The following is a 27,463-nucleotide window of genomic DNA, read 5'->3' on the forward strand; positions in this document are numbered from 1 at the left end:
GTAGTAGATTGGCATGCGTCTTATTTTGGGTTTTTATTAAATTAACATTTAATTCATATGTTTATACTTAATGTTACATGTACTTTTAATTCTCTTAGAGTCTATAGATTATTAATATAATATTTCCTATTCCTACTTTTTTTTGCTCTTAAATTAAATTGTTTCTTGTTTATTTTTTTTTTTTAATAAGAATTCGAAATGTGTAAACAATTGTTGACGTGTTTTTGTAAAATAATATAAAAAAATAGTCGAAAAAAAAGAGTTAATTCATAAAATAATCTGGTGCGACGTAGTTTTGCGTGTACGTCTTTGCATTCCTTTAAAGTTTTCGGGCACTTATAATATAATACAAAAAAAAACCTATGAGATACCTAAAAATATAAATTATTGTTGTCTAATTTTTTTTTTTGTTTTGTTTCTTGTTGTTTAAATATTAATATTTTTTATATTTAAAAAAATCCCTTGTTTTTGAACCTTTGTAGCATTTTTTTTCTTCTGGTAATTGTTGATTTAAGCAAAGTACATGACCTTCTTGGTGTCTGCATGTACCGTAATCGCGCGAGCCATTGCACCAGGTGTTCTGTCTTCGGAGCAGCCGCTGGCGTGAGAGCCTTCGCCGGAATCGTGCTCCTTTTCGACCAAGTGATATCTAAAAAAATGATTTTTTTTAGTTTTTGTTCGAATGAAAATGAGGAAAAATCCTTACCTTGCTCGGAACGCCACTAAATGAGCGTAATACGCTGGTGCTGGAATGGATACAGATCGTGTACATCTGACGTACGTGTGACACAATTGATATGTCAAGCATTGCAACTCGTCTGAATCGAAATGGTTATCATCCCAAAGTACGTGGTAGTGTGATGGACGACTTGTGCCCTACAAAAAAATTAAGAAAATTTTGTTAGAATTTGATTTTATAATGAGATAGGAGCAAGACAAAAAAAAAAAATAAATTAAAATTTTGAAAGATGAAAAAAATTTGAGAATGAAATCAATAATATTAATTTTTTTTTTTTTTAGTATTTTGAAAACAATTTTAGAGTTTTTATTCAACTTTTGGACAATTTTTGAGTAAAAAAATTTCAATAATATTTCTTTTAATTTTTCAAAAGTTAATTTTAAAATTTTTTTGAATCAAATTTAGACAAAAATTTCTAAAAATTGACAAAATATTACAAAAATTTTAAATTTTTTTTTAACAAAAAATTCTAATTTTTTTAACTTTTTAATTTTTGATAAAATTTTTTTTTGAAAATTGCATTTTCTTAAAAAAATAATATGCAGACAATTTCCTTACCTGGATACCTTGATGACTGCAAAGGTAAAAGTCGAATTCGGTGGGATGCGTGATGCCAACATCGACGGTTGTGCCAGCGGGAATATTTCCAGATTTGCCACTTTGTTCCTTCTTGTCGGCGCAGAAAAGTCTCGTGTGATGTCTCTTTTGCACGACAATGAATGTGATGCCGGGTCTGTAGTCTGCCTCGATTTTGATGCAGGCCTCACGCAATGCCGTGAGTTCGTGTTGCAAAACGTGCGGGAATTGCCCCTCGGAGACACCGTCGCGATACAAAATGATGCGATGTGGCTTGTAGCCGCCCGTGCTCTTGTAGAACATGATAAGCAATTCGCGCACCATACTGCTGAGCTCCTGGATAATTTCTTGGCGATGTTGTTGCACGCGCACTGTGGCAGCATAACGCGACGGATGGGCATCCATGGACCCGACAACAGCGGCAATCGATGGTTTTTTGTTGTCGCCCGCTGGTGGGTGTGTGACATCAGCACCCAAGAAGATAACTGGTTCATTGAATACCTAAAAAAAAATAAAAAAATTAATTTTTGTGTCAACAAGTGTTGCATTCATCGAACGAGAGTCATAAAAGGATTTTTATTTGCATGAAGACAGTGATTGTGATAAGAAATTTTGGCGGATGGCTGTCGCAAGTAAAGTTTTTTTCGTAAATTTTTGTTTATTTTTTAATGTAAACCCCAAAAATCCCCATCCGCGATGAGTATTAGTCAAGGTGACATCAATTGCTTGCTGGAATTACTCGAATTGGATGATTTTAAGATGAAAGAGGAACAGAAAAGTAAGTTTTTTAAAATTTCCAAACCAAATTTGTCCCGTTACTTTTCTGCATCTATAGATTTTCGTACCTTTACGTACAGAAAAAATCGCATTTCCCCAAATTCCTCGAAAAAATCTTATTAGAATCCCAAAATTTTTAATTTTTTTCAGAAGTACGCCAAAAACTGGAAGACTTATGGAGAGATTTTGACGAAAACGGCATCGACTGCGGACCGTATGAGGAAGATGAGGATCTACCAGAGGAACCTGCATCATCGCCGACTTTCACAAAGAAAAACGTTCGACGTAAATCGAAAGGAAACGCAGAACAAGAAATTTTTTGTTCATTTTGCAAGAATAACGGACGCAGCTCGGTTTTCTACAAATCTCATACAAAGACCACTTGTGAGGTCTTGAAAAAGTACAAATGTCCCATTTGTGCCAAAAAGGGACATACTCGTCGTTATTGTCCCCAAAAGCCAATTGTTGAATGAAAATTGACTTTTTTTTCGTAACTAAACTTTTCGTGATATTTTTTGTACCACTTGATATGATTTTGACATGTTAGACTAAGAATAAAGTAATTTTTTTGAATGAAATTCAATTTTTGACTCACCTTTGGTCTGATGGATGGCACGAGAATTGAATTGATGCCACCAAGTTTGACGTTGATCTTCAAGCATAGATTCGACAAGGTTTGTGGAGATGTTTTGTTGACATTTTTTGCTTGTACGCATTGCGTTGCCATTCCAAGAACTGTATCTCCGACGCGTTTTACTTCAGCTAAAAAAAAAATAAAAATTAATTTTTTGTTTTAAAAAATAAGAAAAAAGAAAATTTTACCATAAACGGGCGTTTTGCCGGGCAAGACAACGACAACGAGTTGCAATTGAGCGAATGTGCTCTTCAAATATCTGAACATGGGTTCGACTTGATCGGGTCCCGTGGCGTATTTGCAGAAGCACGGTTGACCAATGATTGGCATTCCAGCGTCATTCGAGATCTTTTGCAATTGTTGGGTGAAATTACGTAGGGCGTCTTCGCGAACGGTACGTTGTGGGGCAAAGCATGCAATTGCCCAAACGCGGATCTCGACACCGGTGAAGAATTGCTTGCCACGCATATCCCAGACACCTTGATTCGGTGATGCCAAGCTGATTTTGTTCTGTGAGAGGGATGTTGGTTGCTGTAATTAAAAGAAAAAAAACATTAGAAATAAATTTAAAAGAATTTTTAATTTTTGAATGAAACTCAAAAATCTAGGTTCAAAGTTTTGAAAAATTAAATTAAATTTCAAGTCGATATTTTAAGAAAAAATTACAAAAATTTTATTTTTAAGTAAGTTTTCTTTGAAAAATTACCTTTTTTATACTCTTTTCGTAAATTTCAATGTTAAAGTAAAAAATATTTTTTTTTTTTTGGAAAAAAAAATTTAATTCAATTAATTTTTTCCAATTTTATGAAAAAAAAAATCATAAAAATTGAACTCAAATATGAAAAAATTTTTAAATTTCTTTGGAAATTTGAGTAAAAAACGCGTAGAAATCGATTATTTTAGAAATTTTTAAACTTTTAAGCCCAAAATATTTTTTGGATTTCGAAATAGGGCTTCGAAATTTATTTTTTTGTTTCATTTAGAACGATTTAATATAAAAAATACTCACCGGACCACTCGAAATGCTCGAAACACGACCTCCATATTGAAGTTTTGGCGGAGCCAAGACACGACCACGAACTTCCATCATGTTATTGGAAATGGTCAAACCGAATTCTTGAACATACGAGTCATTGTTGAAATCAGCACGACGAACCAAATTATTGATTTCACGTTCTCTGTTGGAAAAGAATCAAAATTAGTCAAAAAAATTAAAATTTTTCGTGAAAAAAGAGACAAACCTGTCAGGAGCTGATCTGGCAGTTGCTTTAATCATCGTAGAAGTTTGCATATCTGTCAATTTTTTGATGCAACGTTGCCCGGCGACAATGTTACAGACCTCGAGCGGCAAGTATGTGTGTTTGTGCTCTTGTCCAACTTGCAAGCACGGCAAATGGGGATACCGTAACTTCATCTTGTATTTGTCCAAGAAGTATTTAGCGACAGTGCATTCGACTGTTTGTCCATTTTCCAGTTGTAATGGGAAACTACAAGTAAATTTTTGTTAATTTTTAATTTTTTTAGCAAAAATATCGAATAAAAACTCACGATTGCATTTGTGCTGGGCGTCGTGTGACATTACAAACGCGATATTTGCGACGCATGGTGCCGCAATGTGTGATCTCGATCTTCAATCCTTTGATTTCCTTCGTGAATTTGACACGTTGCGAGTCCGTAAGTGGCTTGCGTTGCTCATTGATGTCACGCATATCCAAAACTTCGCACATAAACTCGATGACGGGTTGTGCCTTGTAGAAAGCCGTTGCACTGACATCGATATTCAGCATCATCTTCCACTGCGATGGGCGAACACTTTGATGGAAACCGAACCAAACTTCACGTCCGCCACCCAAGGGATGGTAATAGCCATCGGGAGAGCTGAAGAAACTGCGACCTACGGGAGTGTATGTCATACTGGGCAAGTGACGCATGACGACATCCAATGCGAGAATTGCATCATAGGGGATTTGACGAGTGCGACCTTCGAGCGCTTCTTCCAAGTTGAAGAGCGAAACTTGTGCAACCCACTTGAGGGTGACGCGAAAAACGCGATCTTTACCCTCGCCGGGCAGTGTTACTTCCAATTCGAGACGATCATTGCCGATGGGCAACGGATCACGTGTGTAGAGATTATTGCGCCCATCGAAAACGGGCTTGAGAACACCGAAAATTTTGCTGTATGCATGAACCATTGTCTCGATAATCTCACGATTTACCTAAAAAAAAAACAAATTTTCGTTAAAAAATTTTTTTTTGAGACAAAAAATGCAAAAACTCACCTTTCGTGGACATTTATCCGGTTGTATATTGATGTCGTAATGATGTACGAAGCCTCGTGGCATTGTGATTTGAAAATGATTTGCACGCAAAAGGATGGGACGTCCTTCGCGGCCCAAATTCGGTCGGCGTGGGCATGTAAAAACGGGCAGATCTGGCGTCGCAGTGGTTGTTACGGGCACAACGCCAAGCCCGGGCGTGACAGTGCCCGTGGTTGTGCCTGTTTGCGGGACAGTTGTTGTTGTTGGACCGGCTGTGGTTGCTGTTTACGCGAAAAAATCATAAAATAAATGGAGAAAAAGAGAAAAAAATTAATACCAATCTTCAAGGCAGTGAAAAATGTTGGAAACGAGACAACAAAAGTGCATTTTTTTCATCACTTGTGTCATCTCAAATCCTAAAATTTCCCCAAAACTCTTCAATTCTGATGCGAATTCATGAAATTTTAATCTGCTTTGCATCTCAAACCAAAACCAATGTATTTCGCATCAGAATTAAAGTTCCCTTCAATCATCTCCTATCGTTTTTCTCTTAAATCTAGAACTAGACTAGACCCTCAGCTATTAAAAATACTGCTTAAAAGCTAACTTTTTCCCTCTTTCCTCTTATATTAGGTGAAATAAGCGCTGATTCAAACAAATATATAACATGAGATAAGATGTTACGGCGATCTGTACATTGATTGAATAAAAAAACAACTGATTTGATTACCAAATCATATGAAAAAGCAATGAGAGAGACAAAACAAAATGACTTCGACAATGAATTAATGACTTTTTTGTACATTTTTTCAAGTAAAACATTAATTTTGAGCGCGAAGACCTTTTTAGCGATGTTTTTTCAAAGAAAATTTTAAATTTTTGGTGCAACTAAAAGAATCCAATGCTCATAAAATTAAAGGAGAAAGTGTTGTGAGGAAAGAAAAGAGCGAGAAATGATTGAAATTTGACTTAAAATTAAATTAAAAAATGGTTTGAGAGATGGTGAGGACGTTAAAAACATAAAAAAATGAAAATTAACTTAAATTAAAAATGGAGAATGATTTTTTTTAAAGCTATCTTTGTTAATAAGGCACTTGTGGTCTTAACGTTAGTAACTTAATTTACTGTTAAAAATATATTCGATATTATTCATAAACTCCTTCATGCGGCAACTTTGCAAAAAGTAATTTTATCTTTAAAAAAAAATTAATGAAAAAAGTTTATGAATAATATACAAAATATATTTCGCCGAATGTTAATAGTTTTTAATGTTTTACGTGAGAGTGTATCGAAGCTGGTCTGCGACTGAGTGGGACTTTGGGGCCTCGGAGGCGAAGAAGTCCATGATGATTCTATAAAAAAAATAAAAAAAGAAAACAAAAAAACATTTTTTCTGATCAATCGATTTTTCTTTTGAATTTTCTAACTTTTTTTCACGGCATTTCTTGACACAACAAAGTCAAAATTTCATGCAAAAAAAAAAATTAAAACTAAAAAAAATTCAAACTGGACACAATTTACGCGAAATACGCGACGATAAAAAAATTTTTTTAATTTAATTTTTTTTAAATAAAAAAAATAATTTTTCAAGGATTTAAATTAAAAAAAAAATAAAATCCGTGCAAAAATCCAACACAAAAAAAGGTTTGCAACCCACACTGCTAATCTAAAGTTCTACTAAAGTGACGTCTAATTTTCATGAGTCAACATCCTGCGACGCAACAATCAAACACAACGCACTCCTTGAGTTCCGAGAGGAAACGACGAACTTTAAATTGCGTAGAATTTTTTTCATCACAAAAAAAAATATGAATTTATTGGACTTTAATGCGTTTGAAATAGTTGACCTACTTTTGCGTACTTGTGGAAGGTAAATAGTGGATAGACGTCATTTTTGCACTTCAGAAAAATGATTCACAGCGATAATTCGTTCAGTCAATGGATCAAATGTCGTTTTGCATTAAAATCACTTCAATTCTCCAGACATTCAAATTTCTCGTTCGTCTAATACGAATTTAAATTCCGTGTGTTTGGGTAGGAAATTGCTCACGTTGTGCACAACGTTTCGTCATCGTCGAGGTTCGAGGAGTCGTTTGCAGGGTTTCTTGGGAAATTTCGTGTGACCAAGGGATGAGAGGAGGGATTTTTGCACATTTTGCTGTCGATGCGCGGTCGATGACCTAAAAAAACACAACAGCTAGAAATTTTTATGTGTCTAAGAAGTGGTGGTGTGTGCATCGCTTCGTCGTCGCGTACAAAAAGTATGTTGTGTAGTGTTTGAGTGTGTCTGGCAGCACGTAGCGAGCCTATGAATGTTTCACACATAAAATGGACACATTCCTTCCACATTTCTCGGGTGGTTTTTGGGCACTTCACTTTGCTCGCATCCGGATTATTTACAAATTTTTACATTTTTCATTAGTGGAGCGTGTTAGTAACAATGTGTTTGATTAGTTTTTGACAACATTTACACGAGAATTCGATGAAAAAAGTCTCTGGCGTATGTTTGTGTACAGCGTGTGTGTAGTTGTGTGTGTGGATTACATAGAATTTTTTTTCTAATGCCAGTCATGTCACATAAAACTTCACAAAGAAATTTACAAATGAAAATTTCGACACTTTATCCGCGAAATTGGCACTCAAGTGTACTTACGCTGCCCTACGGGATACATTTTCTAGATTATCACACTATTTTTCGAGGCACAAATTATTATACAAAAACACAAATCCAATTTTTTTGTCGTGATTCCTGGCAACAATAAAAAGAAAAATGGTGCTTGTTGTTTGAGTCACCATGCGACGTTTGGTTTGGCTCAGCGCGCACCTAAAACCGTTCCCAGTACACAATTTCGCCGTTTTTCCAAACCGCTTGTCACTTGCGGCTGCGAAAAATTCAAAATATCACGTGGGAAAAAATTATCACGCAAAAACAGAGGCAAAAAATTCTTTTAATTTTGATAAATTTCCCATTGATTAACGACAAAAATGTCTTTAATTCGGGGCGGAACGCTGTCCCGATCTGCGGGTTTGCCAGCGGCGATCGAGAAACAAGTGAAAATGCTGAATCTGAAGGCAGTCAAGAGAATCACCGTCACATTTGATCCATTGAATGAGAGTGCGGTCGAAACACGGTATGTCACAATAGAGAGTTTTCCTGACATGCGCACGAATTTTCACACAATTTCCACTCGTTTTGACAACTTTTCCACGTAATAAATATTTACAAAAGAAAGTTTCGTTTTGCCAACAAAAAAAAGTTAAATCCGAGACTGCAGCACGAGAAAATCTTTTGTGAGTGCAAAAAACGGTGCAAAAATGCCCTTTTCCGATAATTTTCTCTATAAGGCGATGATTTTCCGAGAATTTTTCTCGAACTTACCATATGAGGGTTTCCCAATTCCGTTCATCTGTATGTGATTCATGTCCGGATACGGGATCGGATGCAGGGACAAGGGCCCGTTTTGTGCAATATCGCGTTCTGCTGACATTTTTTAAACTCTGAAAATAGAAAAAAAAAATAATTTTAATTTTTTTTTCTTTGCAGAAACTTTTTGATCAACATATCGAAGCCCAAAGTTTTGCTAACTAATCCAAATTGTGCATTAAAAACAGAAGTTGTTTGTGATAGAAGGCCAGATACGGTAGAATTTCAACTGCTACCCGAAATCGCGGAGGCAATTGAGCTCAAGAAAATCCATTTCAACGCGAAAAACTTAACGACGCTCGAGTTGTTGCAACTCACGAACAAATACGTGACGGTTCATGCACCCAAAGAGGACCCATTGAACGTGGTTAAGACCAAGTCAGAGAAGAAGGCGGGAAAGAGAAAATAAATTTCTTTTTAATTTGAAGTAGTGATAGTTTTTTAAGGAAGAAACAAGTGAAAAAGCGAGCAAAATGGTTGAAAAACTCGGCAAAAAACGCGGCAGCATGGATGTCATTGAGAAACTTTACCGTGAAATGCCTGCCTTTACGGATGTCTTCACGGAAGAGACGTTCTACATTTTTGTAGGATGTTTTGTTGCCACGACAATTTTGCTTGTGTTTATTGCATCGCGATATATTAAAATAAAACCAATAGAATAAATTGTAAAAATAATTATTTTTAACAGGATGAAAGATCAAGAAGGCTCAAAAAGTCGATTTTTTTTAACTTTTCGTGAAAAAAGTAAAATAATTTCCAATTTGTTTTTAATTTTTTTTAAACTTTTTATGCTATGAACAAAAAATTTTTATTTTTTATGCCCCATTTCAAAAAACTTTTTTTCATATTTTTTCAAAGAATATTCTAAAATTTTTTAAAAAATTTCAATTTTTAAGAATCTTTATATTGAAAATAGTATTTTAAGATGAATTTTCTTCTTTAAATTTTTTTTCAAAAAAAATTACTTTTCAAAATTTTTTGACAGTTATTTTTATGAATTTTTTTTATTTAAATTTTTACCTTGAAATACTTTGAGATTAATTTTAAATTATCAAATTTATGCATTACCATAAAAATAACTCAAATATTCATTATTGATCAAAAATTATTAAAATTTTGTCATTTTGTATGAAAAATTATTTCAAAATTTTTTTTTTTTTTTGCCCCCCCCCCATTTTGAAAAAAAGTTTTTGGGACAAAAAGTTCAAAAAAAATTTGGAGCGGCCTTATCTTGATTTTACAAAAAAATTTCAATTTTTAAATATTAAAAAAAAAAATCAATTCTGTAAATTTTTTTAAAGCCGAAATTAAATTGTGAATGCAATTTTCTTTTACTAAAATAATAAATTTTCACAAAATTACTGAAAATATTTACCGAACTACCGGATTGGAAAAATTAGTTTAACAAATTTTTGACCGTTTTCAATATTTATTTTAAATTAAATAAAACTTCGTGCAATTAAAATAAAAAAAAAGTTTTTTTAGCAGTCAAAAATTTAAATTTTTCAGTATTTTTTGTTAATTTTTAGAGAAAATTCAATTTAAAAAAATATTAATTTTGGTTTAAAAAATTTCGTAGTTTAAAGTTTTTCAAAAAATTTCTTTAAATATTATGAAAAATAAAAAATAAAAAATTTTTATTAAAAATTTGAAAATAATTAAAAATTCTATTTCACAAATAATTTTAAATTTAAAGGAAATTAAAATAAAAATGTTGCTTAACTTCGGTTGTTGGACGAGAACCGGTGTTTTCAACATGATATGATCATTGCCAAAGGCAAAAAAGCTAAATTCGAATGACATTCTGCTTCCATTTTCATTTTCATGGACAATTTCGGCGCAAAACCACATAAAAAGTCATAAACAACTTTTCACTTTCCCATCGCAGACCGGACCAGAATCCGCCTACGAGAACATTCCCCCCATCAATACCCGAGAAATCGATTGCGAAACATATGTTTGTGTTAGTTAGTCACAGTGGATGGGATAGTTTCGTTCGTCATTCACTTTCCAGTCCACAGACACAGACGAGGAGAGGGGAATCATAGAGAAGAGCTTTGTGTCTATCAAGCATGCGCCAATTTTTAGCTTGTTACTTCATAAATATTTTGCTTTTTTGTTGTTGCTTTTTAGGTACGACTACGGCAACTTTGTATGGGAAATTGCGTTTCAAGTTCAATGTCAGCCATGAGAAGCGGTACAGACACCATGGAAGAAAAAAAACGTTCTTCCTATCGCATTGAGGAGGTGAATGTTGGACTACTTGTCTTGTGTGATGTAAGACGATGATAGTTTTCCTCCTCAGAAAAAAAATCTGTTTCAAAGTAATCTTGTTCTACATTCGTGCTACGACGTGAAGTAATGTCGACAATTTTTTTTTCTTCTTAAGAAAGTTACCAAAAAAAGTACTTTTAAGAAAGAAGGTCATCGTCAATGACCTTTTAAAATTTTTTAAAGTTTTTTGCGTGTGTTTGTTACTCTTTCGTTCTTTTACATCTCATGCTTCTTGCACATTGTTTCTTGTTGTATCCGTGAATACACGCTCGTTTTTTTTCTGCTGATTTTCATGACGATGATGATGATGCTCGAAACAAAATTTAAATTGAAAACCGGTTAAATCACCTGTTTCAATAGCTAGTTACATATCCGCGTCAAGTCTCGCTAAAATGTTTGTTGGCTTATCTAAAAGAGCGAGGCACATGCGAAAAACAATATTGCCGTATATTATTTAAAATCACTGATATGAGACGAGAGCGTGACACGAAGAGAACAATAAAAGCGACGGATTTCGATTTAATTAATCACCGAGCGAATGAGATGCGAATTTGGTGCTTCTGCCATCAGCAATGACCGGTTCTCGTCCGTTCACGAAAGTTAAGCAACATTGTCATCTTCTTTTTTTTTAATTTTTATAAAAAAATTAATTTTATCTTTTATGAGAAATTTTATCATCAGACAACTGTTCCATAAATGAAATAATAGCAATTGTAAATGATAATTAGTTGTCTTCTTTTGTTTTGTTGAGCGACACGATTAAATAATGAAAGAAACAGCAGAAAATGAATGGTTATGTATGTCACGTTGTTATTAACCCGAAAAGTCTGTGGATATTGCGTACTTTTTATTTTTTAAAAATATTTACAAAATAGGAAGGAACGATTTTTTTAATAAAAATAAAAACTTGTGAGTTCATTAAATATTACAAAATAAAAAAATGATGAAATAAAAAATTTATTTTAGGAAATTTTTTTTAAACTTTTAAGTACAAATTTTATAAAAAAAAATAATAAAAAATATAAAACTTCATTTTTCAATAGCAGTTAATGAAAATTTTGACTAAAATATGATAAAATACACTTTTTTAAAGTCTTTTAAAAATTTTTTCAGGTAAAATTTTTATTATTCAGAATTTTTAGTAAAATATTTTAGAATTTATTTTAGAATACTAAATAGAAAATTTAGTAAGTTTTTTTTATAAAATTAAAATTAATTTTAAAAAATTAATCCAAAAATATTTTCTTAAAAAGTAATTCTTAAAATTTTTTTTGAAAATTTCTTATTAATTAAATCTTAAATAATTGAAATAAAAAAATTTAATTTTTTTAAAACTCATTAAAAATAAATTTAAAAAAAATATTTTGTTTAAAAAATTAATTAAAAAAAATATCTATCATAATTAATTTTTTTTGTAAATTTTTTGAACATGTTTTTTTACAAAAATTTAGACGAATTATTGCAAAAAATAAATTAAAAACCTTGATGTTTAAAAATGCAATGCTCAGAAAATAAATTAAAATTAATCAAGAATTTAATTTTTTTTTCAAAATTAAATGATCTCATTTTGATATTATGATGATATCATTTTCAAAGAAAAAAATTGACAGAAAATGTAAATTTATAAAATATTAATTAATTTATTAATTTAATTTTATTTTAAATTAATTTTAATTATTAAAAGAAAAAAATCGACAGAAAACGTAAATTTATAAAATATTAATTTGTTTATTAATTTAATAAAGTTTAAATAATTTTAATTATTAATTTAAATTAATTATTTTATTTTTAAATAAATAAAAAAAAATAATTAAATTAATTAATTGATTAAAATTATTTAAAAGTTTAACAACACTATTAAAAAAAAATTTTTTTATTGAAAAAAATAACAATCTCAATTATTTCCGGAAAAATAAAAAAAAATCGCAAAAACGATCCTCCCTGTAACGAAAAAAAAACAACCAAATGGACTTTAAATGGTGTTCTGTAACGCAAAAAAAAAATTAATATCGAATACCTTGTCTGATGGAACAAACACAGACAAAAGAAAGGAATGTACACAAAAAAAAACTTTAATATTATTGCACGGCCATTTTTCTTTTTGTTTTCGCAGAAAATAATTCGTTTCAATTAAAAGACGGTTCAAGATCAACATGCAACATTTTCTTAAGATTAACTAAGTCTTTGGGTCAAAACTGCCATAAAAGTTCATTATTACCTGTTTTCCAGCAAAGTAGCGGCAAATCCCGTTAATCCGTCGATTTTAATAACAACAATAATCCAATTACTTGTTGTAATGAGTAAAACCAATAATAATCAATTCACTTGATTTCATATCAAAAATGCACTCGCGTTGACGTCGATGATGGCTCAAAGTTGCCAACGTAAGCCTTTTCACGTGTATTGAAAATATTTTTTTAAAAAAGCGATTTTTTGTTGTTATTACTGCCGTCGATGTATTGTTGATGTTAATAAGTATTGTATACCTCCAGTGGCAAGAGAGCTCGATTTATATTTTATGAAAATCGATAATTTTATTCATTCATGCAGAACATACGCTGCCGCTGCACACAAATACAGCGAGCGTTGTTGTTGTTGTTGTCTGTGTGCCGTGCAAGTTAACTCTTTTCACTTTTCGGATGATTATCGATAATGTACATGCGATTTACTTTACATTTATTTATTTGTTCGCTCTTCTTCGGAGAACACACACAACTAATGACACATATTTGTGCAAAGCAGCAAAAAAAAATTGAAAACGAAGAAATAGAAGATTCGCTCGACACGACAAGTACGGATGTGTCGCGTATACGAAGTTTAAAATTAATGCGTAATTATGTCTCGTGCCCTTTTATTTCACTTTTCTGTATGAAAAGATGGCTTGTTTATGTGGCAAATTCACATTTGTCCGATGTTTTCGCGGATGACGTCAAGAAAATGTTTTTTAATCGGATTTTTCACACTTTTTCCGTTTTCTTCTGTGTGTGTGCGCGCAATTTTACTCGTTTTACCTCCGTTAACGCACTTAAATCTCCTTGTTTTTAAGTTTTTTGCTCGATTTTTGTCCGTATTGCATGCACTTTACTTTAAACGCACTCTGAATTTGTAATTTTTAATGCTTTTTTTGCTTTATTTATTTTATTATTTTTTTTTGTGTTACGTACACACGTGTCGCGCTACATTCGCGTATGTATGCGGCTCCGGCAATTGTATGTAAATGGATTTTTCTTTTAATTTCCACGAACTTTTTTTACTGTGACGTTTTAAAATTTTAGTTTTTCACGCATTTCTCGTGATTCGGGTGATTTTTGCGCCTTTTTTCACACAAATTTCATGCATAAAGTGCGAATTTTGCTTCCTGAACTTGAATTTTTCGACATAAAAATAATAATATTTTGATTCCACGGGACCGTAGAACGCGAAGCACCGCATACGAATACGACAACGACGGCAGAAAGAGTGTTGTTCATCTACGTTGCAAAAATAAGTACAAGGGCATGATGTGTGTTTGTGTGAGCCACCATCCATTCAGACAGCCAGCCGGAGTGTATGGGGAAAATTTTTTTGACGAGAGTGTGTGCGTGCGTGTACTGAATGGAATGAAGTTGATTCAGACGATGAAGTCGGTGAATATGCGAATTTTGTACGGAATGGTTGGAGAAGGAAATGGATGTAGGTGGGGAGAATTTCGTGGAAAGAAAGTTCTTTTTTGAACTGTTTGGAGCTTCGTTGAAATTTTTAAGAATTTTTTTGAATGAAAAATATTAAAGAGGTAAATAACTAGGCAACTCCACAAATTTCATTTAATTTTTAAAATTTTTTATTTATTTTTTTTATTTTTTTATTTTATTTTATTTTTGCCAAAATTTATTTAAAAAATATGGGTCGCTTTGAATTTATTTTGAAGTTTTTGTCACAAAAGATTTTTTTCAAACAGACATTGTTTCCAAAAATATAAAAAGAAATAATTTTTTATATAAAACGGCAAATTTTAAAAAATTTATTAAATAATTAATTCATTTAAAAAAATTGAATAATTCATTTAAAAAAATTGAATAATTATTTGAAAAAAATTATTATTTTTAATTAAGGCCGCTCCAAATGAAACTCAATAGTTTTGTCCGATGCCCCATTTTATTTTCGAAAATCCAATGGGGCAAAATAAAAAAAAAAGTTAAAAATTTCATCAAAAATTACCGATTTTTGGTGTATTTTCATAATTTTTTAAAAAATTTTCAAGAAATTTTTTCAATTTTTAGTAACTTTTGTATTAAAAATCGTATTTTGACATAAAATTTTATTTAAAAAATAATTTTCATGAAAATTATTAAATTTTTTTTTCAAAAAAATTTTGACAGTTATTTTTGTGATATTAATTTTTTTCAATTTAAATTAATTTTGTTTTAAATTAATTTTTAATACACAAATATCAATGTAAAAAACTCAAAACAATAATAATATTTATTAACGATCAAAAATTTTTGAAAAATTTCGTATTTTGTATGAAAAAAAAGTATTTCAAATTTTTTTATTTTTTTTGCCCCCCCATTTTTATTTCAAAAATTTTGGACAAAACTATTGAGTTTCATTTGGAGCGGCCTAATTAAATTTATTAAAAATTAAAAAATAATATGTGTTTTGGTATTTGCTAATTTTAAAATAAATTCATATAATTTCAAGAGAAAATTTCAAAAAAAAAATCATTAAAAATGCAATCAAACAATTTAAAAAAATATATAAAAAGATTTTTTTTTAAAGAAATGGATAAAAATATATTTTTGCAAAAATTTTTTGTAAAATACGAACTTATTTGCAAAAATTGTTAAGAAAATCCAAAAATTTGACAATTTTTTAAATTAAATTTTACCTTTTTTTATTTTGCCCCATTGATTTTCGATTGGATTTTCGACTTATGAAATGTGAGAAAAATTTAAAAAAAAAAAATTAGAAAAAATTTAAATTCAATTAAAAGATGACAATGATACGCAGTGTTCCCAACCGGATGTTGATTCGATGTTTTCAACTTCGTATGATCGTTGCCGATGGCAGATTCGTAAAAATCTAAACGAAAAATGTCCTTGAATTTTTTCTATAATTCTTTTTGAGCAATGAAATTAGATGACAAAACTGTTGCTATGTCAATAGAAAAATTTTAATAAAAATCGAAATTGATTTTTTTTAAATGTATGTATTTCTGACGATAAAAGTAAAACTGTTTCTATTTTCTAAATTAACATTTTTTCTATTTCATGGTTGATTACAAACATCAGAATATGAAGTAAAAGAAAAAAAAATAAGTTTTTTTTACAGTAAAAATAAAGTAAATATATTGATGATATTTTTAATAAGTTTTCTTTCTTTTTTTTCGGTTTCTTTAAGCCCAGTAGTAGTTGTTGTGGCATTCACACTCGAGTAAATGACGGCGAATGCAAAATTCCTAACATAAAAATAAAAAAAAAAATAATAAAAAATTTAACCCAACGACATTTCATCGTCATCATCTGGTTTCGGATCGGACGTCGTCTTTTTGTTGTCCTCAGTCTTGCCAAGAGTTTTTTCCAGCGCCTTAACGAACTGCTCCAAGTCTCCGCTCACAGCAGCGGCAACAGCTTCCGAGCTCAACTGGAACTGCGACACAACGGGACCCAATTGCCCCGATTGCAGGGCATTCGAAAAGGTCGACAGTGCTTGCTGAAATTGCGGCGAACTGAGGGTATCTTTCAACTGTTGCTTCTTATCTTCGTCGCCCTCGACCTCTGGCAAATGCGCTACGAGGGAATTCACGTAGTCCGGATTCGAAATAACCGTATCGAGTGCCTCGGAGTTGATTGAGCTCGCCAAATCGACATTACGACGCGATCCTGAGGATGATCCTGCTCCCGCAGTACTGATGCCCGCAAGGTAATTTTGCAATTCGGAGAGAAGTACGCGTGAATTGTCGCTATTTCCGCCTGTGCCGCCGACCGCAGGGGTTGTGGGTGCTTGATTTGAGGCTGTTGTGCTGCCTTTTTTGGGAGCACGCGGAGTACTGGGCGCATTTGAGGCAGACACAGTTGTTGGCGTTGCAGCGACAGACGATCCACTGCCAGGTGTCGCAGATGCGGAAGTGCGATTGCTCGGGGAACTTGCGTTATTTCGTGTACTGGAGCCGCCCGAAGAACGATTCATCGAACCCAAGAGATTACTGAGGCCGCCCATTTGCCCGACGCCGCCAAAAAGTTGCATCAACTGTTGTTGCGACAAATTATTCAACATGTATTGCAAGTCACCGCTATCAGCACCGCCTCTGCCTCCCGATCCGAGACTGTTCGACGACGGGGGATTGTTCATGACTTCATTGATGCGACGACACCATTCGTCGTCCTTATCATTTTTGGGTTCCTGCATCCAAAAGAACAATTTTCGGTTCGACGACTTGAAACGCAGCAAAAATACGCGACCCGTTTTGCATTGTTCTACTTTCTTGAACTCGCAGTCGTCCGGAAAGATGATTAGATCATCCTCGACGTTGCCTGTGGTGCGATCTTTCCAGCAAAAATGCACGAGTTGGTCGTCGCTCTGGTACAAGTAGACGAGTCCCTTGCGCGAATCCGGATGCACCATTTTGCCAGCCATGTTCATGCGACCCGCACGGAATTCGACGAGGTGCCGATTTCCTCCGGAGCTTCCCATTTGTGTGCTTGTTCCAAAAATTGGGCCTGACATTTTGCGTGTTTTTGTGTTTGTTTCCTGCAAATGAGAACAAAGACCTTTTATCAGCTTTTTTGCAACGAAATCAAACGTAAAGCGTAAAATTAATTAAATTTTCATCAGCCAAAAATTTCTTGCAACAAATTCGACTGTTTTTCCATGAAATTCGTAAAATCACGCAATTCAGATGCAAACTTTTACCTTTAATGTACACTTCCTGATAGAATTTGGCAAATGATTTACTCTAATTTTCAGCAAAAACTGCCTCAAATTGCAGACAAAATCGCGAAAATGTCCGTAATGGTGATGACAAGCAATTTTTTGACGTAAGCGGTCAACTTTCAGCGAGTCGCGCCGCCTCAAGTCATTCCGGAATACCACACATTGATTTTGTTTTGAACACAAACACCGCATTTTGCTGCGAAAAATATTAATTTTTATCAATTTTTAAGGAATTCACTGAAAAAAGACCTCACAAAAGATGTCGGAACCCAGTTCAAAGGACTCTGTCACAAAAACTGCGATGATTTACGTGTGCGGAGGTAATTTTATCGATTTTTTTAATAAAATTCACAAGCTGATGAAATTTTTGTTATTTTAGAATGCCATCATGAGAACGAAATGCGTCCCCGTGATCCCATCAGATGCAGAGAATGTGGCTATCGTATCATGTACAAGAAGCGAACAAAGAGATGTAAGTTGAAATTTCAGTTTTTTAACGTTTTTATTGATTTTTGTATTTTCAGTGGTCGTGTTCGATGCCCGATAACTCACAAACCGACAAGAAAACACCAAATTTCCATCTTTTTCGCTAACTTTATTCCACATTTTTCATTTGATTCAATCAATAATTGGATGAGTAGGAAATAAATTATACTTTAATTTGCTTAAAATTAATTTCTACTGGATCTTTGTATATTTTTATATAAATTTTTATTGGGAAATCACTAAAAAATCGCATGTCAAAAAGAAGATTTTTAACTCAACTCGAATCCAGCACCACTCTGAATCGCATAAATGAGTTTCTCCCGCAGCAAATCTTCATTGTCGAATGGAGGCAGCTTCAGCAAATTCATGCAGGTGCTTGCGGATGGCAGACGATCGGTGCTAGAGGCGTTCTGAATACAAAACGCTGGATCCAAGTCTTTGAAACCTGTGAAAAAATTCAAAAAATTAAAATTTTTCGACTTTTTAGGGGTTTTCATGGCTTACCTAATAACGGTGGGCGCGAACACGACGTCACAAACTTGAGTAATTGACGTTTTTGGATGTCTGTGAAATTTTCGACGACATTCCAGAACATCTCGATTGTTGGATGTTCGAGACTAAAGTCTCCGCTGTAACGCGTATGTTGCTTCAGGTCTTCGACATCGACGGGAATTTCGGCGCCCGAGATCAAAACTTGCAATTCCTTGTTGCTGAACATGTAAAGCCACTCAATTGGCAGCACGTTGGCGAGACCCTCGCGGAAAGCCATGCATTGCGCACGAATTTGACGATTTAGCTTGAAATCTGCCATGAGTTGGATGTATTCGATGCGATTGGAGGAGTTTACGGTGATGTTGCTGCCATTCGGTTTGAGTTCTTCAACCTGTGAAAATGAATTTTTGTTAAAAATTGTGTGAAAAATGATAAGAAATTGCAAAAATTTACTCTTGTTTCGCCAAGTTCGTCACAGACGATGGTGAAATCGAGACCCAAGTCAGCTACATCGCCTTCGTAAGCCTTGAGAGACATTAAATTCCTAAAAAATAATAAATTTTTATGAGATTTTGACTTTAAATATGAAATTTTTCAAGTACCTATGCAAAACTGGATCGAGGGATGCTAGTTGATGAACATCAACATCTGAATGTTTACCAGCCAATTTTGACAAAAAGAATTCTGCTAACGGTAATTCCACTAATAAGTTCTCGTAAAGGGCCTGAAATGATAAAAATAAAATTTTATTATTTTTTGCTTGGGTAATGTTAATGTTTTAAAATTAATGTCAAAATTTTTTAATACTAATTTTTTTTTTAAATAAAGTTTTGAATTTTTTTATACAAAATATCAAAATTATAAAAAAAAAAATAAAAAAAAACTGACAAAAAACTTTAAAAATATTAATTTCTAAATTTTTTTAAAAATAATTTTAGAGAAAAATATCAATGTAAAACTACTAATTTTAACACATTTTTTTCAAAATTAAAAAATAATTAATTTTTTTTTAAATGGTAAAAAAAAACCAGCAAAAATAAAATTTTTTGATAAATTTTTAACTTTTTCTTTAATTTTGCCTCAAATATTTTTTTTAATTCTCTAAAGAGGCATCGGAAATAATTTTTAATTTAATTTTAAGTTTTTTTTAACTTCTTACCTTTCCAAGTATTCGTCCAATAAAGAAATAATGTCTCTGATAATCCTCCACAATTTTCCCGACATACGGATTCGGGTACAACATATTGTCTTTTGATATCATGAAGAATCCCCGATGCGGATCGAAAGCACTTTTAATCAACTCCGACAAAAATTCCCGAAAAACGCCGCCGCCATCGATGCCAGCTTCCTCCAAGCCCACAACATTCTTCATCTGCACTCTGAATCTCGGTCTCAAATCCGGTTCGTTCTCCAAACTCAACTTATCGAAGGCATCTTCGTACAAATGTGAACGTCTCACCATAATTTGAATCGACGGTCCTTGCAAGAAACCCTGCAAATCGCCTTGAGATCGTAATCGATCCGCCGCCAGCAGTCCTTGGAAGATACTGACACGCGTATTAAACTCCACCACAAAGGGAATTTCCCGTAAAATTGTAATTGATCGGATTTGTTTGGTGCTGAGGGGCGGTCCATCCATGAGGTCTTCGCGCGTAAAGTCACGAATTGGCTGAAAGGGTCGCAATCCACGTCGACTCCGTGTGATATGTAAGTCTGTTGGCTTATCCAAGGGCAAATGGAGTAATTTTGCGGTCCAATGACCCTCGGGGCAGAAATTTAAACGAAGGTCACGTGTATGAAGTTGTCGCAAAAGTGCGACGGATGTCTTGAGCAAATGCGCCCAAACGTTATTGTTGATCTGATTGATGGCTTTTTGTTCTTTGTCGTCTTTGCCGGTGAGCGACGACAACATAGTACGGTAATTGTCATTCAAATTTGCTCGTGTTTCGGGAAACGCTAACTCCACTAAGCCTAAACACATTTCCTTTAACGTTGTACTTAGCGGCACAATTTCCTGCAGCGTGAATGGCATAATTTTGGAAATGGCGATTGTGTTGTCATTTGTGAACTCGCCGTCATGCAATGTAGTAATAAGTCGTCCAAATAACGCGCAAAACGTCGCCAAAATGGGAATAAAGCGATCTGCCTCGTTTTTCGACAACGCCAAACCCTTCGATATCAGACTAATGGGATTCGTGATGCCTTTTTGAACAGATTCCGACGTCAAAGTGTACCACAAAGTCCGGATAAACTTCGGTTTGAATGCCAGCATGTACGGAAGTTTGCATTCTGTGACGGCATTTTTGTTGCAAGCCAAGGCGTGACACACTTGACAAATGTTCAAGAGGATTTCCGGCTCTTGCAAGAACAAATCGACGCGTTGTACCAAAAATATCACACGTGGAACGTCATTCAAGAGAGACAAAACGGATCTCAGGGTCGACATTTCCATTTCGCTGTACATGGGGTAGTCGATATCTTCGTCGTCGACCTCCTCGTCGGTATCGTCGTCGTAGTTTTTCGACATAAAAACGGCGTTTTGTGGTTTGGGGAGCTTTTTGATGTTGTCAACGACAGATGCGAGGACGATTATGTAGTTTCGAATGATGTCTGTGTCACTTGAATGAGCTAAAAATAGGAAAAAATTGATTAGATGAGGCAATTAAAGGTAAGATAATTATAGAAAAATATTTTGAAAGGTAATTTTTTCATAGAATTTTTTAAGAATTTAAACTTTTTTTAAATAATTTCAAAAATTGAGAATGAAAATTATTTTTCTTTGCGAAATTTAATTTTTTTAAATAAAATTTTTTTTAATTTCTGTAAAAAATTGACTAATTCTTACAAGAGATTTTGATATTTTAGTGAAAAAATTATAAAAATTGATAATTTTTCATAACGAATTTGAAAATATCTTAAAATTACTTTTGGTATGATAAAAAACGTTCTGAAAGTTAAAAATTTTTCACTAAAAATTTAAAATTTTAGAAAAAATTGACTTTTGATATAATTTTCTTTCAAAATTTTGATATTTTTTGTTGAAAACTTGTATAAAGTGTTCTAAAAATTAAACATTTTTCACAAAAAATTTCAACTTTGGCACAAATTTTAACGCAAATTTGATATTTTTGTTCAAAATTATTAAAAATTCTATTAAAAATTGATAAATTTCTTGTTTTTTTTAGATGTTCGATTCTTGTTTGACTCCAAAATTTTTTTTTTTAAATAAAAAAAAATTCGACTAAATGAAAAATTTTTCTTACCGAAAATCAAGCGATCAAACTTCAGTAGCGAGTACAACAAAAACGTGGAAAATTGCTCCTCTTCCCAGTCCTTTTCCTTATCCGTGCTCACGTCAATTAGGATCATATTTTTGTGATCCGTATGTTTCCGATGCAAATTCGCGAGATAATTAATCCACGGCACAAACGGAAAATCGTCCTGTTTGGCCAACTGCGGAATGATGAAATATTTAATTTGTTCTGTAAACTCTTGCGACAAAATTGTCGCGGTAAATGATTGTAAAATTTCCCTTTGTAACGTCTCACTGCCCAAATCTATCAGTTTCAGGGGTCTCACGAGCATTTGCAGTATCGCATCTCCAATGGGACTCGAATAATTGTCATCCTCATCCAACACCGGAATTTTTTCCTGAATCAAACGACGAATTTTCTGGAAATATTCCTTCTTGATCATGTATTTAAAGACCGTTTCCAGGTATTGTTGCACCGTATACGGATTTTGGATGAACTTCAAAACGCTATCGCATGACGTAAAGACCTCCAACATCCGCAACGGGATCGCCGACGAGTGTTTCTGACAAAAAATTTGATTCATGCAGCAATTCAGAAGTCGTTTCAATCGATGACACCATTCCACTTCCTTCACTTTTTGATACAACATCGAGGGATTCTTCAAGATATATTGACACAAATTTATCAAGACGATCACCATCGACCCCAAATTCGTAGAAAAATACAATTCGCTTCAACAAGTACTCCAAATCACGTTCATTTGTGATCCCGAAGACGCGAAGATGATTGTCAAAATTCGTTCGTTCTTGCTTCTTTGTTTCGACGCGCAACAGAAAACTCCGAACTTTTGACTGGATTTTGATGGCAGACGACGTTTCCTTGCGGATTTGTTCCCTTCGTTGACGCTGCACTTGGGCATTTTTGAGAATTGAGACGCGATCCTGCTTGTGCGAACTGCCGCCGAGATCTTGTTGGGGTCTGCGGCGAAAGTCCCCATCGAAACTGAACATTTTGCGGCGCTTTTGATGCGGATTTCACAAGAAAACCCAAAGTTGAGTCACACACACAAAGAAAACTTCCGTACCTAAAAAATTGATGTGTCATGCATGAATATTTTTGACATTTTTCGCGTTTTTTGAAAGTATTTTTACCAAAATTCCTCTTAATTGCAATCTTGGAAGTTGGTGAAAGCCAAATTTACGCAAATTGACACAAAGCTCAGTTCCTAAAGACTAAAAAAGTATAATTATTTTGTGGAAAAGTCTAATTTGTATTCAAAACTGTATGTTTTTGTTGAAAATTCGAGTCGTCACGAACAGCTGTTTCAGTCGAGTCTCATTTGCGACTCAAGCCAAACAACGTCTCGCATTCAAAAAATATAAAAATTACATTTCCGTTAACTTTTTTGAATGAAAAATTATTTTAAGCTTCTAAAAATATTTGGATTTAACTTTATTTGATATTTTATCATGGAAAAATTGAAAATCTTAAAACAAAAAACTATTCTTTTAGGATAAATTTAAAAATAAATGCTTAAAAAAGTCTTAGACTTGTGTAAATAGACAAGAGCACGAGCGAAATGGAAGCCAAAACTTGTCCAACTCCACTGTAACATCCCAATTGTTCTCCGTGAATGACGAATTTCGCGCTGTCTGGCGTTCGGCATGAAAGTTCGTTGCATCTAAAGTTACTGGTTGGCGCTGCTTGATGATATTCGACGGAAACATAGACTGGATTGCATGTGTGGATGTAATATTGACCGTCACACGGATTGGGGAGAGGAATTTCAACGGTATCCATATTGATATTGCGACACGTGACGTCTCCTTGACTCGTGGAAGAGTTTTGTCTAAAATATTTTTAATAAATTTTTTGATTTTTAGCAAATTTTGAAGATATTACCTTGGAAATTCGACAGTTCGTGAATGACAAACAGCCAAAGAAGCATATCCCATATTTTGGATTTTTATTTTTCGCGCGTCATTTTGGCGATAGAAGTAGTTTGGAGCAAGGCGGTAGTAAATGACACCTGAAAAAAATTTTAAAATTGAATTTTTGGACTCATAAAAAAAAATTTCTTACTATTTGGTTCGATAAATTGATTTAAATTATTATTTCCGTGATCGCCATTCCATTCTGCACCGCATCTGTGGTTCACGAGTCGTCGCGGTAATTTTTGGATTCTCGTGATAACAGGCAGTGTTTGTGTTTGAATTTCTGTTCCCACACCGGAATTGATGTTCAATTGGAATAAATCGTCTTTGCGATCTTTGACGAATTGCTCAAAACGTGATGGAGATCCGTTGGCGAGGAACATAATTCGTAAGTCGGGAACAACATCTCGTAAGACTTCCAATTGTTCCAAGGCATTTTGACGTTCGGCATCGCTCACACCCGACATTTGAACGACAATTAAGGCGAGTTTTGAACGACCGCCCATGTTTGAGGTTGATTTTTCCCAGTTTAAGGTGTTTCCGGCGAGTTGACGTAATTTTTCCAAAACTCTTGGTAAGTTAAGTCCTTTGGGATCTGCGAATTTTTAATAAATTAAAGTTGAAATTTGTTAAAAAAAATAATATTTACATAAATCATGGACAGTTTGATTCCATTGCAAGAACGAAGCTGTGCTCGTGGAGGAATTTACGAGAACATCTCCTTGGCTGGCAGTCAAAATTGTATAGTTGGTTCCAAATCCGAGGTCGATGTTCTGAAGGATGTCACTAAAAATGTTTTTTAAATGAAAAATTTAATTTAAAGACAGAAAATATTTAAAACTTACCCAATAACGGGTTGAATGCTTTGGAAGTCGTATTGGGTGTCGACAAAAATGAAAAGATCCGTTAAGGCACGCAATGAACTGTGGTCATTCACGTCACGGAGAGTTGCATCGCAAGATGGATCGGAAAGGGATTGTGCTGAAAATAGAATATTTTTATTAATTTCTGTTTTTTTAAGACTGCTTTAACAAATAATTTTAATAGACAATTCAATGGCTTGACGATTTAGAATTGAAAGCTCAAGATTTATTTTTTTTTTTTGATAATATTTTTGAAAATCAAACGATAAATAAGCCTGCTTTAAATATATTTCAAACTTTTTGTAACACATTTTATTCGAAAAAAGGCAAATTAAATTTTTTAAATTAAAAGATTTTAAGTAAAAACTAACAATAATTTAAAAGTAAGAAAGTTTAGTAGTTTTATATTAATTTTGAAATCCATAAAAATTCTTATTTTCATTTAAAAAAATTTTAAAATGGAATATTTATATTAAAAAATTGTTTAAAAATTATAAAAAGAGTGAATTGAAAAAAAATAAAGAAAATTTCAAGCAAAAAATTAAAAATAATAATTTTGGGATATTTCTTTAAAAGGAAATCCATGAAAAAAAAATTGTTGAAAAAAAATTTTGAAATTGAAAATTTTCTATTTTTTTTTTTGGGGAAATTTTTATAAAAAAGAGAAAAAAAAGTGAATTTTTTTATTAAATATTAATTTTTTTTAACCCCATTGAATTTTTTGTCTTTTAAAATGGAGTAATTTTTGTATAAAAAATTTTGAAATAATGCTTTAAATTTTTTTAAATAATTTTTTTCATAAAACTTACGAATGTATTGTACAAGGCATCAACCGCATTTGACGAAAATTGATCAAAAGCCTCATCATTAAGTGTCACATAACTAATGTCATTGTCCATAACAGTGGAAAATGCTGCAGTTTGTTGTTTCAAATCATTCTTGGGTGCGACTTGCTCAAACAAATCTTTACGTTTGCAAGCTTTCTCTTCTCCACTGAAAATTCCTCGCTGTAAGTAAACAATTTTATCAATTACCTTATCTATCTATCGTATCAATAAATTTCTATGACTCACCTGTGAGTAATACATGTCAAGAATCTGGCTAAGTCGCAATTGACTCACGGAATCGCTCCATTGCTTGATTTTCTGCCCGATAATCAATCCATCCAAGCCTCCGCGAATTTCGGCGTCAGTCATCTCGAAACGATCACGTTGCGACAAAAAGTACCATCGAGGCAATGTCGTGCTATTCCACGCTCCTTTCGCTCCAACTTGAGTCTGTTTCGCCTTATTTGGTCCTTGACGTAATGCAACTTCAGTTAAATCACCGGCGAGCGTTGCTGCCCATCGATTGTCGATAATTCGTTGCGTTTGGCGTCTTGTACGACGTCCTGCTTTGTTGTTTGCGCGCATTCGAGGCATCAAATCTGAGGAACGAACTTGTTGCGGAATTAATCCAGCAGCGATGCCGCTAAGGAGTGTTCCGGCACTGACAGCACCCCATTTGCTGCGTAAAACTCCGTTCTCAATCGGACATTGTGAGACCATATTTTCGTCAACTTCAACGCCAAAGACATCAGAACGACCCAAAGTTGGCTTAGCTTCGTAATCGTCGTCGTAATCATCGTCTTCCTTGTCTTTCAACGCTAACAATTCACCTTTTTTCTTTCCAGATTTCGTTTCAAACACCATTTCGACGTCCTCATCCACGCCTCTTGGAATGCGATTCACGCGATATTGCGCCAACGAGCTGCATCTCATCGACTCGTCACCACGAATTTCCGTGTCAATCGACGTCGACAGCATAAAATGCAACGTGCAATGCTCTTCCATCGTCAAAGTCTCATTGGGGAACCGCAACGCATTTCCCGGCAACAATTTCAACAAAATCCGATGTTTGAAGAACTGAAATCCAACCGGACTGTAAGGAATAATCAACGGCGATGGATCAATATTCTTCGCTTTTTCAATGCCATCCTGTTTGAATCGATGCACCAAACTGAGAGCCACTTCACGCATATCCATATTCAATCCCGGGGTATCTTCGACCTTCTTAATGAGCTCAATGAGGGTGTTGATTGTCATTGGAAGTCGATTGTCACGCTGATAAAGATCGCGATTGCGGTAACACTCTTCCAAAGAACGCGGAATCCGACTTTGCGCATTTTCCTGAGCGATCGCTAGACAAACGAGCGACAGGAAAATTGTGAATTTGATCATTTTGCACCTGTTGGGTGAGAAAATATGTCGTTAATATCGCGCTTACAACAGAATTATGACACAATGCTGTTAAGTAAGCAAAAAAATACCTCACTATTTCACTTGTTAGTTAGAGATAAACGCTTATCAATGCCGTCTGATAAGACAGGGAGACAAAAGCATCGATAAGCGCACGAAAATATATAGAAAAAAGTCGCGTTTATGCGATTGTGAAATGAAAGGAAAATCAAAATGGAGGCACTTTAATGATTTTATGCGAGCAAGATGCTTAAATATTTTTTAGGTCACCATTTAATTTAATTTTTTTTTTATTTTTCTTTTAAAATTCTTATTTCCTTTAAAAATTTTTTTTTTTCACTAAATTTTAGATTTTATTATTTTTTTTCATTCATTTGATTTTTTAATTTTTGTTAACACACCTATTCAATCCTTTTTCAGTCAAAAATTTCTTATTTTTACTTTTCTGGCAGTGAAAAATTAATTTTAACCCCTTTTTCGATGACTAACTAAAAACTTATTGAACCATTAATGGTTTCTTAATCAGAAATCAATGATAAAATTTTTGATATCTCCCGTGTTATAAAAAAACGTGTTAATGTTACGACTTTTGAAAAATGACTA

At 33.5% G+C, this 27,463-nt stretch overlaps 6 protein-coding genes across 7 annotated transcripts; 2 read left to right on the forward strand and 4 right to left on the reverse strand.

Moving 5' to 3' along the window:
* Positions 1-503: 503 nt before the first annotated feature.
* On the reverse strand, positions 504-14,126 carry LOC134832167 (protein argonaute-2). Of its 2 annotated transcripts, XM_063846102.1 has the most exons (12): positions 12,901-14,126; positions 8,364-8,482; positions 6,262-6,336; positions 5,006-5,265; positions 4,275-4,942; positions 3,968-4,213; positions 3,736-3,904; positions 2,915-3,257; positions 2,688-2,854; positions 1,298-1,816; positions 707-876; positions 504-649 (listed from the first exon to the last, which is right to left on the reverse strand). In XM_063846102.1, exons 2-12 carry the CDS (start codon positions 8,470-8,472, stop codon positions 511-513), a joined length of 2,865 nt encoding a protein of 954 aa, XP_063702172.1. In that variant the 5' UTR covers positions 8,473-8,482; positions 12,901-14,126; the 3' UTR covers positions 504-510. The 2 variants fall into 2 exon arrangements, with proteins under 2 accessions (XP_063702172.1, XP_063702180.1); XM_063846110.1 differs by lacking the exons at positions 6,262-6,336; positions 8,364-8,482; positions 12,901-14,126 and adding an exon at positions 7,638-7,753.
* Positions 1,887-2,664, forward strand: LOC134832293 (nanos homolog 3-like). Its single transcript, XM_063846281.1, has 2 exons — positions 1,887-2,093; positions 2,243-2,664. The coding sequence occupies exons 1-2, from the start codon at positions 2,012-2,014 to the stop codon at positions 2,563-2,565; spliced, it is 405 nt and encodes a 134-aa protein (XP_063702351.1). The 5' UTR covers positions 1,887-2,011; the 3' UTR covers positions 2,566-2,664.
* LOC134832282 (uncharacterized) lies at positions 7,867-8,965 on the forward strand. Its single transcript, XM_063846269.1, has 2 exons — positions 7,867-8,115; positions 8,529-8,965. The coding sequence occupies exons 1-2, from the start codon at positions 7,970-7,972 to the stop codon at positions 8,815-8,817; spliced, it is 435 nt and encodes a 144-aa protein (XP_063702339.1). The 5' UTR covers positions 7,867-7,969; the 3' UTR covers positions 8,818-8,965.
* Positions 14,127-16,075: 1,949 nt separating the features above from the next.
* LOC134838443 (proteasomal ubiquitin receptor ADRM1 homolog) lies at positions 16,076-17,690 on the reverse strand. The gene is made up of 2 exons (XM_063853972.1): positions 17,574-17,690; positions 16,076-17,411 (listed from the first exon to the last, which is right to left on the reverse strand). The coding sequence occupies exon 2, from the start codon at positions 17,385-17,387 to the stop codon at positions 16,155-16,157; it is 1,233 nt and encodes a 410-aa protein (XP_063710042.1). The 5' UTR covers positions 17,388-17,411; positions 17,574-17,690; the 3' UTR covers positions 16,076-16,154.
* Positions 17,691-18,124: 434 nt separating this feature from the next.
* On the reverse strand, positions 18,125-23,107 carry LOC134832162 (ubiquitin-protein ligase E3C). Its single transcript, XM_063846088.1, is given in 8 exon segments — positions 18,125-18,525; positions 18,585-18,963; positions 19,026-19,116; positions 19,175-19,296; positions 19,732-21,200; positions 21,836-22,514; positions 22,516-22,910; positions 22,978-23,107. Coding segments are annotated over 7 exon segments (3,237 nt in total). The 5' UTR covers positions 22,837-22,910; positions 22,978-23,107; the 3' UTR covers positions 18,125-18,349.
* Positions 23,108-23,313: 206 nt separating this feature from the next.
* LOC134837349 (uncharacterized) lies at positions 23,314-27,441 on the reverse strand. Its single transcript, XM_063852721.1, has 8 exons — positions 27,262-27,441; positions 25,697-26,849; positions 25,429-25,630; positions 24,606-24,741; positions 24,410-24,546; positions 23,909-24,355; positions 23,729-23,855; positions 23,314-23,675 (listed from the first exon to the last, which is right to left on the reverse strand). Exons 2-8 carry the CDS (start codon positions 26,840-26,842, stop codon positions 23,360-23,362), a joined length of 2,511 nt encoding a protein of 836 aa, XP_063708791.1. The 5' UTR covers positions 26,843-26,849; positions 27,262-27,441; the 3' UTR covers positions 23,314-23,359.
* Between the last annotated feature and the right edge of the window lie 22 nt (positions 27,442-27,463).

This window comes from Culicoides brevitarsis, chromosome 1 (assembly GCF_036172545.1).
Source record: "Culicoides brevitarsis isolate CSIRO-B50_1 chromosome 1, AGI_CSIRO_Cbre_v1, whole genome shotgun sequence".
Lineage (NCBI taxonomy): Eukaryota > Metazoa > Arthropoda > Insecta > Diptera > Ceratopogonidae > Culicoides > Culicoides brevitarsis.

What these genes read in the sequence shown, in the direction of transcription:
- LOC134832293 (XM_063846281.1), top strand. Translation starts at nt 2,012, where the DNA reads ATGAGTATTAGTCAAGGTGACATCAATTGCTTGCTGGAATTACTCGAA. An exon ending in GATGAAAGAGGAACAGAAAA is followed by an intron (nt 2,094 to 2,242) that starts GTAAGTTTTTTA and finishes AATTTTTTTCAG; the next exon opens with AAGTACGCCAAAAACTGGAA.
- LOC134832282 (XM_063846269.1), top strand. Translation starts at nt 7,970, where the DNA reads ATGTCTTTAATTCGGGGCGGAACGCTGTCCCGATCTGCGGGTTTGCCA. An exon ending in GAGAGTGCGGTCGAAACACG is followed by an intron (nt 8,116 to 8,528) that starts GTATGTCACAAT and finishes TTTTCTTTGCAG; the next exon opens with AAACTTTTTGATCAACATAT.
- LOC134832167 (XM_063846102.1), bottom strand. Translation starts at nt 8,472, where the DNA reads ATGTCAGCAGAACGCGATATTGCACAAAACGGGCCCTTGTCCCTGCAT. An exon ending in CAGCTTCGATACACTCTCAC is followed by an intron (nt 5,266 to 6,261) that starts GTAAAACATTAA and finishes TCGCGTAAACAG; the next exon opens with CAACCACAGCCGGTCCAACA. An exon ending in CGAGCATTTCGAGTGGTCCG is followed by an intron (nt 3,258 to 3,735) that starts GTGAGTATTTTT and finishes TTTTAATTACAG; the next exon opens with CAACCAACATCCCTCTCACA.
- LOC134838443 (XM_063853972.1), bottom strand. Translation starts at nt 17,387, where the DNA reads ATGTCAGGCCCAATTTTTGGAACAAGCACACAAATGGGAAGCTCCGGA.
- LOC134837349 (XM_063852721.1), bottom strand. Translation starts at nt 26,842, where the DNA reads ATGATCAAATTCACAATTTTCCTGTCGCTCGTTTGTCTAGCGATCGCT. An exon ending in TTGACATGTATTACTCACAG is followed by an intron (nt 25,631 to 25,696) that starts GTGAGTCATAGA and finishes GTTTACTTACAG; the next exon opens with CGAGGAATTTTCAGTGGAGA. An exon ending in AGCATTCAACCCGTTATTGG is followed by an intron (nt 24,547 to 24,605) that starts GTAAGTTTTAAA and finishes AAACATTTTTAG; the next exon opens with TGACATCCTTCAGAACATCG.